The 15,450-nt window shown below is 36.9% G+C and overlaps 1 protein-coding gene across 6 annotated transcripts in view; it reads right to left on the reverse strand.

Moving 5' to 3' along the window:
- Positions 1 to 785: 785 nt before the first annotated feature.
- Positions 786 to 15,450, reverse strand: part of NLGN1 (neuroligin 1) — a 459,238-nt gene continuing 444,573 nt past the window's right edge. For all 6 annotated transcript variants that reach the window (XM_073359359.2, XM_073359363.2, XM_073359360.2 and 3 more), the window contains 3 exons: positions 10,802 to 11,014; positions 5,300 to 6,089; positions 786 to 4,121 (listed from right to left, as the gene is read on the reverse strand). In XM_073359359.2, coding sequence (XP_073215460.1) covers positions 3,299 to 4,121; positions 5,300 to 6,089; positions 10,802 to 11,014 — 1,826 coding nt within the window. In that variant the 3' untranslated portion in view covers positions 786 to 3,298. The remainder of the gene's footprint in view (positions 4,122 to 5,299; positions 6,090 to 10,801; positions 11,015 to 15,450) is intronic.

Raw genomic sequence — 15,450 nt, forward strand, 5'->3', positions numbered from 1 at the left:
AAATATTTTTTCTTTAAATGTCTGCAAACATATTTACAAAAATGGGAAAGCAGTAAATACAGGCTTTTCATATTTTTGCTGTACTTCCAAATACTGACTAATATCCTAATTGCATTGGAAATCTGCTCCAATGAACAATACAAAAAATAAAATATCACACTCCATTTGGTTAATCATTGTCTATTTTGAAAAAAAAAAACCAACCAAATATATCTTTTAAAAATGACAAAATTAAATTCCATAATGCATAACCATCAAAAATCCTCCAAAATGTTTCTTACATTTGTGAGTATGTTTCAGCTTTAAAAACACTTTGTGGCCTTCGTTCATGTTATAAAAGTGGGACATCCTCTTACTTTCAGAAAACTAGCTGCTGAACTGTAATTATAAAGTAGCAACTAAAATTGTATTCACAGTATCTGCATCATGTGAATTTTTGAACAGGAAAATGTTATAAAATTTGCATTGCTGCCTTGATCTTTCACATTTGTGGTATTATTGGCTGACAGAAAAGAAAAAGTATACTGTCATGCTTGGTTTACCTCAATCATTTATTTCTGAACTAATAAAAGTAAACAATTACCAGATACTGTATATAGAGATATATAGATATAGATATGGCCACCATTAAATTATAGTAGAAAATTATTTTGAGTTTGATAAAGTTAAGAAAAGCACATGAAATCATATTTTGTGTATATCTTGTTTTATGGCCATTCATGGTTTTGTTTGTTTTGTTTTGTTTCATTAACATAGCAAAAAACAATCTTCCTATTAAACAATAATTATCAGATGGCAGACAATTCTTTTTATTGGTTTACATTGGCAGGTCACAGTCTAAAAGCACAACCACATCAGGCAGAAATTGCACATAGACCATCCTGGATTTTGAAGACTTAAATCTTTATGCTTCTACCAAAAATGCTCCTTTTAAAACAGGGGATGATAATCTATATTATATTAATTGTTAGTGTATATTTTTTATTAGTTTATTAGCTAAAGAAAATGACTGAAACTGCAGTGGTTTTTGTTGTTTTGTTTTCAGTGTCACTTTTGAAGTCTATTTGATGTTCTTAAACACACTTTGAAGGGTAACTTTCTAGTAACATCATTTTATGAAAGTTTAATCACCCTCACAGTGTGAACCAGGTGAGTTTCATTTAATGGAATACTGCATATTTATCTGTTCCTTGCCTTTTCTAAATTTGATGTATGTATTTTTAAATCTTACTTCTGGCTGCAAAATTATGGCAAGTTAGTGGGTAGTGGTAATTAATGTAACACTGTGACATTATACATTCACAGTGTCATGATTTTTATAAGGAACTGTTTTAGGTAGGATTGGCCTATAAATATGCAGTTGTATTATCTGTAGAAGGCATATCCATGTCTTCAAAAACCAGACTTGTCTAAGAAATGACTCTTTATTTGAGACAGTTACCATTACTTCATTAAAAAATGACAAAACAGCAATAAACATTTTAGCTCTTTAATGAGCAAAGATCAGATCTCTTAGCATTGGAATAATATTTGTTATCCAGATTATCTTTATTTCACTCAGTGACCAGTAATATGGCCAAGAAGTACAAAGTATTTTTTCATCAAGTAGTATACAATTTTTTTGTGTGTGTAATAAGCTTTCATTCTTGAAAAAGAGTAACTGAAAAGAAATGTTTCTGTTACTGCAGTTAGTTTGTCAGAGAGAGTTCTTTGCATTATCTTACAAACTATCAAAATTGCTAGTAATTTGAAAAAATGTAAAAAAAAAATCACATAACTTTAGTCTAATAGAAATATAGTACAGGTAAGAGAAAGTATTTATCAGGGATGTGCTCTTAAGTCCATCTCATTTTTTTATATAAATGTACATCTGATTACATATACAAACATTTTGAAAGGACCGTGATATGCCGTTTCTGGAAAACAACAGGGGAATGAAGAGTTTCTTGTGATTTTAGACCATTCATTTAAAATCACACAAACAAATGTAAGATTCAGGTTTAAAAATTTCCATTTGTTGGCTCTCTCCATCGTTATGGATCTTCTCTATCTACATTTGTACTCTATAGAGATCTCATCCAGTGAATTCACTTGAATGGCAAGGATAATGTATAGCAAAAAGGGAAATAACTTTACATTAAAATATTAGCAGTAAACTTTGTCACATGCACCATGAGTTAAAACAATAACAGAGCTGTAATCAGAGTGATAATGTTGGGGCATCTTTATACTGCAAAAATATCCTTGCAATGAAATCTTTGGACACACTTTATCTTACCAATATGAACTAAATATATTGTAACTAAACCACAGCAAATTATAAATCCTTCATCAAAGAGGTTCCATTAAGGTTATAGTTCTATAAATTATTTAGGTGGAAACGAAAGAGAACATTAAAAACACAAAAAGATATTTTTCCCTCTGGGATTCACTCAGGGAGTGTTCACCCCTATATACTGAGAATACCATCAAATACCTTTAAGAACTACTGTAATTCCTTCTATTACTGAAGCTACTGTGAATTATTTTACTGTAATTACTTTTGCCCCTTTAAAAAAATCTTCTTTAGGTTGTGCCAATTGATGGAGGAAGCTTCTATTAAAAACCCCAATGGGATGAGAAGAATTTTAATTACGGCTTAATCAGCAGCACAGCCACCAAGCATATAAATTATCATGCACATCGTGCTAAAAATATCCAGTTTCCTTTATTCCCACAACTTTTATACTGACAGCACTTATGTGATTATGTTGTACCTGCCAGGCTTTAAAACTTCTTTGTTTGACTGGCAGATTTCAGCATGAGCCCCCTACTAAGGCCTTAACAGCATTGGTGCTTTGTGTACTTATCCAAATGTGTAAATATGGACTACACAATAAAACAGTTCCAAATAAAAATTGGTGAAAATTATCTGACATTCCATTAGTGTGTCCCTTGTGCATATTTATAGATTTTTTTTTTTTAAATTTCAGTCAGAGTTCTTTTCTGTTTGTGTTGCACATGCCGAATTCCATTATGTAACTTAAATCTTCAAAAATTAACAGTTGAATGTGAATGAAAAAGTATCATTCAGGACAATTGCTTCAAGCAATTGCAAAGTTGTTTTTTTTAAGTTCATTTGTATATATGTACAATTCATTTTTTTTCAAAACCCCCAAAGTTCTTGATATGTATATTCACATAATATTCCTCTATATTTAAATAGTAAGAGTCTTGTAGGTTGAAAGCCAAGTAATCTTCAGTAATGTCACCTACTGTAATCCATCAAAAAAAATAAAGTTTGTTTCATCTTCTCTGGCTATACCCTGGTTGTTGAATGTGAATGGGGGTGGGGGTGGGGATGGGGCAGAGTATTATTCTGTCCTCCAGTAAAGGTATTGAATGTGTGTAGGGGCTGAATCCCTGGTATAGTGTTGGGAATCATTGTAATGGTGTTGGGTGTCATTAAGGGAATATCATCAGGAGACCTTCTCATAGCTAGTGTGTAGTCTGGGGGACAGGCGGTCCGCAGAACCACCTCATGTGGATGGATGGATTCACATTCATGATCCAAGTCAGTGTGCTTCATTTGGAGGGACATTATCTCCTCTTCTTGTGCATGGGCAAGATCATTGGTAGTAGTACGCTGTGGGCTACATCTCCTGTGAACATCATGTCTCCTCTTGTCCTTTTTGTAGTACAATGCTGCAAAGGCCAAAATGTTTAGGAATAGCAAAGATGCCCCAACTGCAATAGTAACGCTCAACTCTGTGGAATAGTCCCTTTGATCCACTGAAAAGGGACTTGGTTGTTGTTTGGGATCATCTTGTTTGGCTGTAGGAAAAGCTGAAGTAACAGGTACAGAATTTTTCCTTGTTGGTCTGAAAGTAATATCTGTTGATGGCACTTTAGTTGTGGTCGAGGTATACTGTGAAATGTCGTTAAGATTGTGCAGATGAGGTACCAGTTCCAGCCACAGGTTCACTTTATTGGCCCTGTAATGTTCCTTCACTCGTGGTTTTAATCCAATATGAAGATACAGTTGGTCTTTCTGAGAGTATCTGGTCCATGCTACTTCCTCAAAACGATTGGGTTTAGTATGAATGAATTTTGTATCTTGTGGGACTGGTTGATTTGGGTCACTAGAATAAAAAAAAAGCTGAGATGTAAAGCCTGCATTTCAGAAGCAATTATAAAATTAAGATTTGATCCTGCATTTTAACATTTATTTGGGGGAAGGAGGGGAAGGGCAGTGAATGTAGTTTTGATCGAATTGGAGGCCTAATAGCAGTTAGAGCCAACACAATGCAAGTGGACACTGCAAGCTTCCCCAATGCCCTTTGTACCCCAACCAGCATCCTAGTCCTTTTCTCTCGAGGAAAAATTGTCAACAGTATTACACTTTGGTACTAGTGATGTGGATTAATGCCTACTAGAGACTAGGATAAGGGGTCACAAACCTTATTTTTATTTGTAACTTAAATCACACCTCAGGTCTTCAGAGGTGAAAGGGCAGTGTGTTAACTTAATATAGCACACATTCACTGAAAGCCAAACTGAGCGCGGAGAAGTGGTACAAGGTGAGTCCTTGGCACCTTTGCTAGTCCATGTATCTCACATTCATAAGTGCCTATTCATTTGAATAAGTGGACATAATTTTAAGACCAACCTTCCATGTGCTGTGATGTTGGTGGCATTTCACGTTCTATGCAATCAAAATACCACCACTACGGGAGTACAGTCAAATATTGTGGTTTGTTAAATGATGATCTGTTTTTAATGATGTATACTTTATAACTGCTATATGTGATCTCAGTATGTTCCTTATTCACTATAGAACATGTTACAATTTCTTACACAGTGGCCAGACTTAAAAAATTGAAAGTGTTACCAGTTCCAACAGAATTCCCCATTTTAAGTACAGAGAAATCTCTCTCAAAGCATCATAATCTTACAAAGCAGAATACGCTTTTTAAGGCCAACTATGGTAATATGAGAAAGCTAAATATTAGATTGAAAAAGATAAAAATATCAGAGAAGCTGCTTTCTGCAGCCCTTCTTTTTTTATGTACAAAGAATTTATCACACTGTTATGTATAGAATAGTCACATGGACAGTTTCCCCATGTGTGAACAGAATGTTCAATTTTTAATTGAACTGAAAGATATTAAAAACATATAACTCTCAACCTAATTCCGCAACCCTTATTCACGTAAATACGCCTTCCTGGCCCAAGTATTTCCTACAGAAGTCCATAGGAAAGGATTGCTGGATCAAGTCCTCAATTTATAGATGAGATTACTCTCTATCTAGTACTCACCCAGTTTTTGCAAAGTTAGTCCAGTATGTCATCACCACTGCGCTTAGCATAACATCGTTTTTGGAGAAATTACAGGGAAATAATTCAGTAGGACCAATCATAGGGATTCCCAGTACATAAGGAACCTCATCCCCATGGGCTGCATCTGCCCAAGCAGGTACCTGATCTGTTTGGCAATGATGGTAGAAGGCATAGAAGTATGTAGGCGATCCAAAATTCGAGTGAAGATCTGCTGTAGCCACTGCTGGTGCAACCCACTGGTGATCAGTAAACAAAGCTAGCAAAGTTTTCCTTCTTGTCTCCGGATTGTGTCGGTCTGCCCAGTCAGTATACATAAATTTAATAGTTTCTCTCAATATATCTTTGCCTTCAGGGTATCCATATAAATTATCAACAAAATTGGAAACAGCAAAGTCAAAATCACTAGCTGATATGCCATCTTCGCTATCAACTATATTTTCAACAAATTTTAAACCTTCCCCTTGGTTAACTCCCAACATGATGTCATAGTTGAGGAATTCTCCTTGTTCCATCAATATCTGAGGATCATCTGGTATCACATCACCATCAATTACTGGTCCAAAGGCTATGTGGTATCGTGCTGGTTGAATGTCCTGGTCCACAAGTTCTCTATAAGGCTTCTTTTGTAGACACTCTACCAATTCTACAGTGTCTGACATGTTGCAACCAACTTTTGTAGCCAACATCCTGGCATATTTTGCAGGTTGGAAACTAACTGCCCAGCTGGAGAGAGCTGTTCCACTTTGAGCTATTGCTCTTTGAAAAAGTCCTGTGGGGGGAAAAATATTTTAAAAGTACTGAGGTGACCTTTATAAGCATGTAGCTGTTTAATGTTTAGATTAGGTTTGTGGGACAATAGGAAATCTTTTACCATTTTTAAAAAAATGACTAATAAATAAATGCAATACAGAAAGTAAACTCTGCTTGTTGCTGTATCCACATCTAACGTGTACAAAAAAATGCACATATGTATATAAATCCTAGACCAATAGATAAGTAAAACTCATGCAAATACCAACTTATAGCAACTGAGGACCTATACCTGAGTAACTCAGGAAGCCGAAAGAGTGGGAGAAATTGTCTGATGCCATATCTTGTTCAAGATAACCCTGTTTGCTTTGAAAAACCCATAATACTAAAATTATTTTATCAGGTTGGAGGAAAAGTGAATTATACCCTGCATTTGACTGATTTCTTAGATACTGTTCAAGTTATCAGCAGCTTGCATGTGTATGACCATGTTTTAAATTGAAGTCTGAATAGGACCTAATAGACTGTTTTTATAGATTCTGTTTAGGATTGAACTTGGCTTGAGATGTACAGGTCTTCTCAATTGGGTATTATAACAAATTTTATATTCTGAAGCCATACACAGTGCTGGGCAGCATTCCTAACTCATTTATCTAAGAGGCAAGATCCTTTCTTGTAAAAGGTCCTGTTTTTAATTAAGGTTTATGGTGATCACATTTAAATAAAAAAGGAAAATGATGTTTTATACTGAATATCCTAAAATATTGCTTTGTGACTTAGAATTTAAACATTTACTCAAGTTTTCATTTATGAGAGATGGGGTGGATGGGGCAGATTCTGCTGTCACTTATACATGTGTACACCTGAAGTAACTCCACTGACATCAGTGCAATTACTCCGGATTACTCTGGTGTTACTGAGAGTAGAATCTGGACCAAAAGCTCTGCTCATAAATATATGAAGCCCTGTTTGAATTGCTTTTTTTTTTTTAACCTTTAGGTATCTTTGTCCACATCATGGGTGAAATCCTGACCCCACCAAAGTCAACGGGAGTTTTGCCAATGATTTCAGTGGGACAGGATTTCATCCCAGTGCTAAGCCATGGCTCATGTACTAGGCATGTATGAAAGGGTTTTATGGGGAATTCTGTCCTGAAGGGATAACACTAGAGTGGCTGATCCCATATATTTGGTGCTCCCCTCTGTGTTGGGCCATGGCATCACTTCACCCCTTCCCCATTCCCTTCGGGGAGCTCTACTTCCAACAGGAATTTTGAGTTTGGCCCCTGTGCAATGAAGTGGGAAAGGATCTTCTACTCCACACTCCTAGGAAATCATAATTTAGTCCATATTAGGCACTATATTTTACCCTTCTTGCTAAATAGTTTTAACCTTTTAAAAAATGTTCTGCATCACCACAAGTTCTACAACGGAAGGACACCAAACAATTTGCAATTATGCAGTCTATTGGAAAATATTTTGTAATCTGACCTATATTTCATAGCTAACTATAATTTATGCAAAATGCCCCTTGACATCTACACATTACACTAACATAAAGCATATTTGGCCAACATCTGCTTTTATTTACACCAGTACAAATCTGGAGTAATTCTAGTGACATCAGTAGAGATACTAAGGATTTGCAGTAAGATAACTGAAGGCAACTTTTGAAAGCAACATCTGACCCTCTGTCATTGACTTACACAAACAAAATGTCTTTGGGGCACATCCTGCACATCAGCCAGTACCTCCAGTGAACAGGAGTTGCAGCTGCTTGGCTCATCTAAGAATCTGGCTCTTTACAAATACAAATTATGGCCTTCATCTTGCAATGTGATGTGCGGGTGGACTCAGGCACTGCACAGAGCCTGAGTTAGGGCCTACCTGAATCACACTGCAGGATCAGGACCATGCTCAAATGCTAGTTAGAATTAATTGCTTGCATGAAAACATTTTAAAAAAAGGTCTTTGGGGAGTTTTACGATCCTTGAAGATTATAAACCCTGAGGTCCTTACTCAGTCTCTACTCTGCCCTTACTCAGGCAAAACTTTCATTTTAGTAGAATCTGGATGTGGACTGAAATATATGGCTCAAGTGCATCTCTAGATTCATGAGATGAGTCATAACTGAGTTTTGTCTGAGTAAGAGCTGAGTAAAAACAAAGCAGAACCGCAGAATTAGATCCAGAGAAAAAATAATATTTATAGGGCCAGATATTCAGTTGATGTAAATCAGCTTGAAGTCAATGGATCTACAGTGATTTATACCAGCTGAGGATCTGGCCAGTAGAATACATGCAGCAGAGTACCAAATTGGAATTTTCACTAGGATGTAATTCTTAATGCAACGTAGCTTCATTTTATGTGCATGCTGTGTAAATCTCTTTTTTTAAATTGTTTAGAATTATTTTCTATACCAATTAGAGAAAGAGTCAGTTACATGGTAAGAAAGTACTGAGATAAACATTATAGCTTGCTAAATTGCACATAAAAGGCCAGATTATGTTAAAAGTCGTCAAGTCCTCTAGTCATAAAGCTCAATTCAGTTACTTTAAAGAAATACTTCTGTTGAACCATGTTAGTGAAGAATGGATGACAGAGAAAAGTAATTTTCATACTGTAACTGATTTCTGCCAACAACAATGTACAGTAAAGGAAGTGAATTAGATTTCTATCAGGAAATATTCACACTCGTGGCTCAAGGGGCTGTAGGCTGATATTAAAATGACATTAAGGCATAATGGGCCACACTTTGCTATCGTTTGTATGTCAAGGTCTCGCTGAGGTAAATAATCATTTGCATTTATTCATCCACAGATTTCAAAGTACTTTACCGAGATGGATAAGCACTATGGTTCCCATTTTGCATATGGGGTAGCCAAAACAAATTATTTGAGATCTCCATCTTGCAAAGTGCTGAGTGTCTCCCGACCCCTGAAGAATGCTCTGTTCAGTGGGAGATGAGAGCAGTCAAGTAGGCACTCAGCAGACAGTAAATGGGCTTGCGCTTTTGACAAAATGTTATAGCATTACAACATGACTGTGTAGAGTTAGCTGACAAGATGCACATCATGACTGATGGGTCATTCCAGATAAAAGCATATAGTGTTCAGCATTACATCAGTTACTTGTAATTAAACCGAAGGCCAAATGGTCAGTCATTGGCAGAGAATGGAAACCAGGTTTCCTGACTCTTAGCCCCATCCTCAATCCACTATGCCACAGATGACCCACACTGTGAGTTCTGCTGAAAAACTGATGGCATGATATGACCCAGAGATTACACATGGTTATGGGCACTATGCTTAGGCTAAGGTCTGACTGGTAAACTACTGGCTTAAAATGCCATTTTACAAAACATGTCACAGGTTAACGTGCAAAGACCTATATAATTGTGAGTGTCAAATTTATACGTGGATTCTACATTTCTGCTTCAAGGTATTTCAAGTATTAAAGTGAAAAGTGGTCTTTGGCTGGAAATGGTTAAAAATTATTTTCTAAAAATAATAATAAATAAAAATAATAATTATTTTAAATAATTTTTAAAATAATTTTTTAAATTAAACCCACTGTCCTAGGAATCTATTTTCCACAATAGTTTTGTTTACATAAAAGAGAATTGGCCTGATTCTTCTCCCATTTACATCACTGTAAGGCCAGATCCAAAAGCCCACTGAGACTTAGTGGGAACCTTTCCATTGACTCCAATAGGCTTTGGATTAGGTGCTCGATGAGAAGTAAATTCTACTGATGTTAGTGGAGTTACTCCAGTACGAGTGTACAATCAGGCCCTCCAGGGAGTTCACCAATGTAAATCGGAGGAAAATGAGGCCTTATGTGTTTCTCCAGACTCCATCAACAAGGGTTTTCTGTCATCTGCCCACTAAGTCTAAACAATATATGTGAAACGGATAATGACAGGATGGTGTTAGAGAAGCAATGTGATCAATAAGCAGTGGCCGTGCAAATGAGAAAAAAAGTGTGTGGAACTCTGGAGCCAAAATGGAAGGAAAAAAAGATTTTTGTACTCAAACAACATTTTAAATTTCCTGCTGTTTGCTTTAACTTAATTAGAGAAGAGGTGATAGTTATAGATTAGAAAAAACACATATAGGCAAAAAAAATTAATTTGTGACCTTGATGCTTTGACAATTTTGGCTCACGCATGCAAACATTCTTTTCTCAGAAGACAGCAAGTGAAATTCATGCAGTTTCAGACAAAAGATTTCTGAACTAGGCACTTTCCCCTTCCCACTAGATAATACTGTGAAGCATCTCAGCCACTAGCTTGAAAACAGGAACCATGTCGTTTTATTTTTCTTTAAATCCTGCTCCTCATGAGAAACTAAACATGCCTTTGATGACTGATTGAATATAGTCGACCTCATCTACTGTGAGCATCACCGACTGGTTTTCCAAAGAGGACACCCTTAGGTAGGAAAGAAAAGAGACAAAAATGATGTACTGTGCGTGTGCTGTTCAGAAGTCTGTTGCAAACGTGTTTCTACGAAGCTCCACAAAGAAACAGAAAGAAAGTCACCCCAAATTTAAACGTGCACAGAAGAGTTGAGGAGAAAGGCAGCTATTACAGCCTTTAAAAAGCCAGATTATTACTGAGTTGAACTCAGCAGGCCATAGAAACAGAGAGAGAAATACAGAGCATCACATAGTACTAATGGTGGTGGCATGCAGACACCAAAATTGTCAATATTTGCAACCTGCATAATACCTTTGGTTGAATTGCTCCAACGGTTACCTTCAGAATAATGGGATAAAGTCAATAGATTGACGCATGAACCACCTGCACCGGATCCAAAAACAGTTATTCTTAATGGGTCACCACCAAAGAACCCAATATTTTCACTAGTCCATCGCAAAGCCTGGATTAGATCAAGGAGGCCATAGTTTCCTTTTGCTGCTTGATCCCCAGTACTCAAGAAACCTGCAAATGTAAAGGAACAAGAGAAAAGGTTTAGCATACGCTCCTCAGATTACGCTTGTTGCTCTGTTATCTTCTCAGTAATGTTTCAAATGTAAATGGAGCTAAGTACTCTGTAAATACATCATTTTTTATATCCACTTGGCAATAATTTACAAGTGACTCATCCTCGCTACAGTAAATCCTTTGCTGTTCATTGTAATATTAACAATGATAAATGAATGTGAGAATTGTATAGGTACAATACAGGATAATATGCTCATTGCAGAATGAGACTGGAAATAAGTCAGTAAGGACCTATGGCTTTAATAGTAATACATTGAGAGTAAAATCTTTGGGGAAGGGACCATGTTTTTCTGTATGTGAGCAGTTCCTTTCTCATTGTGGGCACTATTGGAATGCAACTAACAAAAAATAATAACACAAATTTGAATAGAACACCACAACATTTGTAAGGTCAAATGTTTAGCTTCTGACTGTGTGTGTTAAAAGGATTATGTCTGAAAAACTTGGTGCATGCCTGTTTTGCAGCAATTTATGTAAGCATAGGAGTCAGCTGGGACCCAATCTGCATATGCAGATGTGTGTTTGGTGCATGCCAGAGGGGTGACTGCTCAATTTTGGAATCCATTGATTGTGGTGTAGGTACTCCCTGTATTACCACATTGCCTCCTTTTTTCCTCTTTTCTCTCCCATTCGCTTTACTCCCAAAAAGATTCAATTTATGTCAGAGGACAGACAGAGCTGTACAACCTGAGTGACTCTCCTACTCCCTGAGCTCCAACCCACGTCCACTAACCTGGGTTAACTGAGTCTGCATTAAAGGAAACACAAGGCAATTTGAGCTTCTCTAGTAACCCCCTAGCATTAAATAGATAGGAGCTTAGATGTAAACCAGGGAGCACATAACTTGTTTCCTCATAGTCATTTGGGAATTGTATCAGGTGGAGAAAGAATGCTTTTCCTGTAGTCAGCACAGGAATTTCGGTTTTTTGTTTATTAAAGACTTGTGATTGTTACCATTAGGCAGCGGACTCTAAAAGCTGAACAATAAACACATCCGAGAAAAGATCCTATTCGTTTTTATCTTGGACCCCATGGGTCCCGTTGGTCTCATGCACAGCTTATAAAGTCTTTTGAGCAAAGGTTTAAATAATATCAGCATTTTAAGGAAAACCAAAAGCCTCCATTTGTGTATGAAACTGATTTCACGCACACAAAATGGACAATGTAACAGCCTTTCAATGAGGGCCCTGTAGAGAAGTACCACCATTAAAGCAATTATCTCCACATGAACTACATATTAGTGGGTCCTCTGTTCTACTTAAAGTTACACTAATTTAACTCTCCTTTGATGCAGAGATCACCATGCTAAACAAAAAAGTTTACAGTACTTTTCCAGAAGAAAGCATACAACAATTCTCTAACAAACCTCATCACTCACACTGTCACATCAACAGCAATACATGCAGCTCTTAAGACTTAAATTCAGAATAATAACTGTGTATCATATTGATGGGGAAGGAAGAAAAAAGATTCCTTATTTATAACAGCTAGCTACTATGTCCTTTTAAAAATATCCCTTTTGTTACCCAAAATACCAGGGCTTAAACAGGGAGAAGCTGAGTTTATGGACTCTGTTACATAGATAGAGAGAGATGACCATTGACTCTAGAAGTCAACAGGAGAGTGACTGCAGAAATACAGAACACAATGTGTAGTAAAAGCCAACAGAGGAGGATCAGGCTTTACTGTAATTGATGCACCTTTCCAGTGAGAAATGGATACAATGCAAGAGAAGAAAGGTTTCAGAATATTTCTTCTCTTAATGCATAGCAACATTAAGGCCATGATTTCAAGCTTTGTGATAAAGGACTTGATTCCACACCCGCTGAAGTCAATTAAAAGACTCCTACTGACTTCACCGGCATTGGAACAGGTCCAGAGTTAGGCACCTAAATACAAGTGTTCTGATGTACAGAGAGGCTGAGCACATTCAACTCTGAATGAAGTAATTTTGAGCTGGGATGTCCACACTCTCCGAAAAACAGGTCACTTTTTTTTTTTTTTTTTACAATGTGCCAAATTTTAGGCACCCAAGTGTGAACTCTTAATCCTGAAGGTTGTGACAAGATATTTAATTCAGAGTTGTACAATCATGTGGCTTCTACTGAACAAGAACTTAGATAAATTTTGACCAAAATACTGATATTCATCTGCAGCCAAATAACAGTTGTCCAGCATGGGTTGGGGGAAGAGATGACAAGATAAGAAGGCTCCATTCCACCTTCTAGTTCCCCCATACCCTTTTGGACATTCAGCTACTGCTCCTCTTCCCTTTATGCTTAATTCCCTATTGGCAGCCTTTCCCTTTCAACAGGCCCTTACCCCTTTTTTTTCATTCTTTCACTTCTATTCCTCTATCACTCGCCTTCCCAATATCAAATCCCCTTCTTCTCAGGCAGAAAGTCAGTAACTGCAGTTCTTGCGATGTGAATAACACATTGGTCAGTAGTCCCCATGCACTTTATCCACAGAAGATGTGAATGTGTTACAGCCCCAAGCTACGGAATGTGCTTCTCGACTCAAGCTGGCGAGCTTCATGCTTTTAGCTCTTCTGCTCCCCAGTTCAATCCCCAGTGCTGGCTGGGGGTGGCTACGGAACTTGGACCATCCCTTAGTCTGTTCTTAAACTTTGTTTAAGAGAGACAGATATGAATCTGAGCTTGCAGATGTAGATCTTCACCTGCTAGACCAATAGTAAAAGCAGAAGCACAATCAGATTAAATTATATATATATATATATAACCTTTCTAGAGGACAGCAGTCCACTATTTTTTATTACTATAATTATTAGTATGCAAAAGAAGCCAAACTTTCATTTAAAACAAGTAACACTGTTCAGACTAGATTTCATTACACATTTAATTCTTATTGGGCTGGGTGAAATTTTCACACAGCTCGTGATGGTCAAATGGAGATGTCCTATTTGTCCAGCCTTTTTCATAATGTGGGATGACAACAGCAAGTTATGTATAATATAATAGGAAAAGAAGTACTAGACTAATTTCTGCGCACAGTTACACCACAGTAAGTCCAGAGTCACTCCAATGACTTAACGACTAGTGAGTGAGGGCAGACTTTGGTCCACTGTACCTGATATGTTCTGTTTTGTCAGATTATGCCTAATCACTGTTACTAGTTAAAAAAGAAAAGGAGTACTTGTGGCACCTTAGAGACTAACCAATTTATTTGCGCATGAGCTTTCGTGAGCTACAGCTCACTTCATCGGATGCATACCGTGGAAACTGCAGCAGACTTTATATACACACAGAGAATATGAAACAATACCTCCTCCCACCCCACTGTCCTGCTGGTAATAAATAGCTTAATAATAATAATAGCTTAGATAAGCTATTACCAGCAGGACAGTGGGGTGGGAGGAGGTATTGTTTCATATTCTCTGTGTGTATATAAAGTCTGCTGCAGTTTCCACGGTATGCATCCGACGAAGTGAGCTGTAGCTCACGAAAGCTCATGCTCAAATAAATTGGTTAGTCTCTAAGGTGCCACAAGTACTCCTTTTCTTTTTGCGAATACAGACTAACACGGCTGTTACTCTGAAACCTGTTACTAGTTAGTATTACTAAAATTCTACAGTAATAAACAAATATTTATAATACACATGACTATTGTTCATTGCTCTAGTCTTCTATTTTGACTTCAGATGAATAGCACTAATTTAGTGTTCAGTCAAATGCTCTCACATTCATTCTAACAGACCTTCCCCAACTGTAAACTACATGGAAAGCTAATAGGCCTTGCTGCAGAGAGATCTGAGCTATGCTACATTTAGAGGTGCATTTGTTTGTTTTAGGTCAGTGCTGAGGTTTATTGCCCAGGGAAGGAACAGGCTAGAGATATAAAATGCTAGGCCAGCAGTTCTCCAGTGTTAAGACCTTATATACAACATCTAATTGGCATATTTTGTTCAATTTAGTTACACCGGATTCCTAGTCTCAGATTAAATTTTTTTATTAAAGCTAATGTTAAAAAAATTATATAATACATAGGTTGAGAAAAGAGTGTTTCTACATCTGGGTATAGTGCTTAGATTATCCATAAATACAAAGTTTGTTTTAAAAAGTCATATGATACATATAGTACATAATCAGCAATAACCCAAATTTAGGTGAATAAATTTAACAATATAGTTTAGATATTAGAGTCTAAGTACTCGGGTACATCACTCATGAAAAGTTGTACAGAGAGTTGGTTGTGGAAAGCAAAATATATCAATGAGTAAAGATTGTCCCTCAGTAATTGAGCATTTCGGGTAAGTTGTCCATTTAGAAAATACAATCCATGAGGAAAGTATTTCGGTTACTTTCCTGACGGCGCTTCTCATTGGCAGTCTAGCTCATCCCTCCTGGTATTAC

Source organism: Lepidochelys kempii, chromosome 9 (genome assembly GCF_965140285.1).
Source record: "Lepidochelys kempii isolate rLepKem1 chromosome 9, rLepKem1.hap1, whole genome shotgun sequence".
Lineage (NCBI taxonomy): Eukaryota > Metazoa > Chordata > Testudines > Cheloniidae > Lepidochelys > Lepidochelys kempii.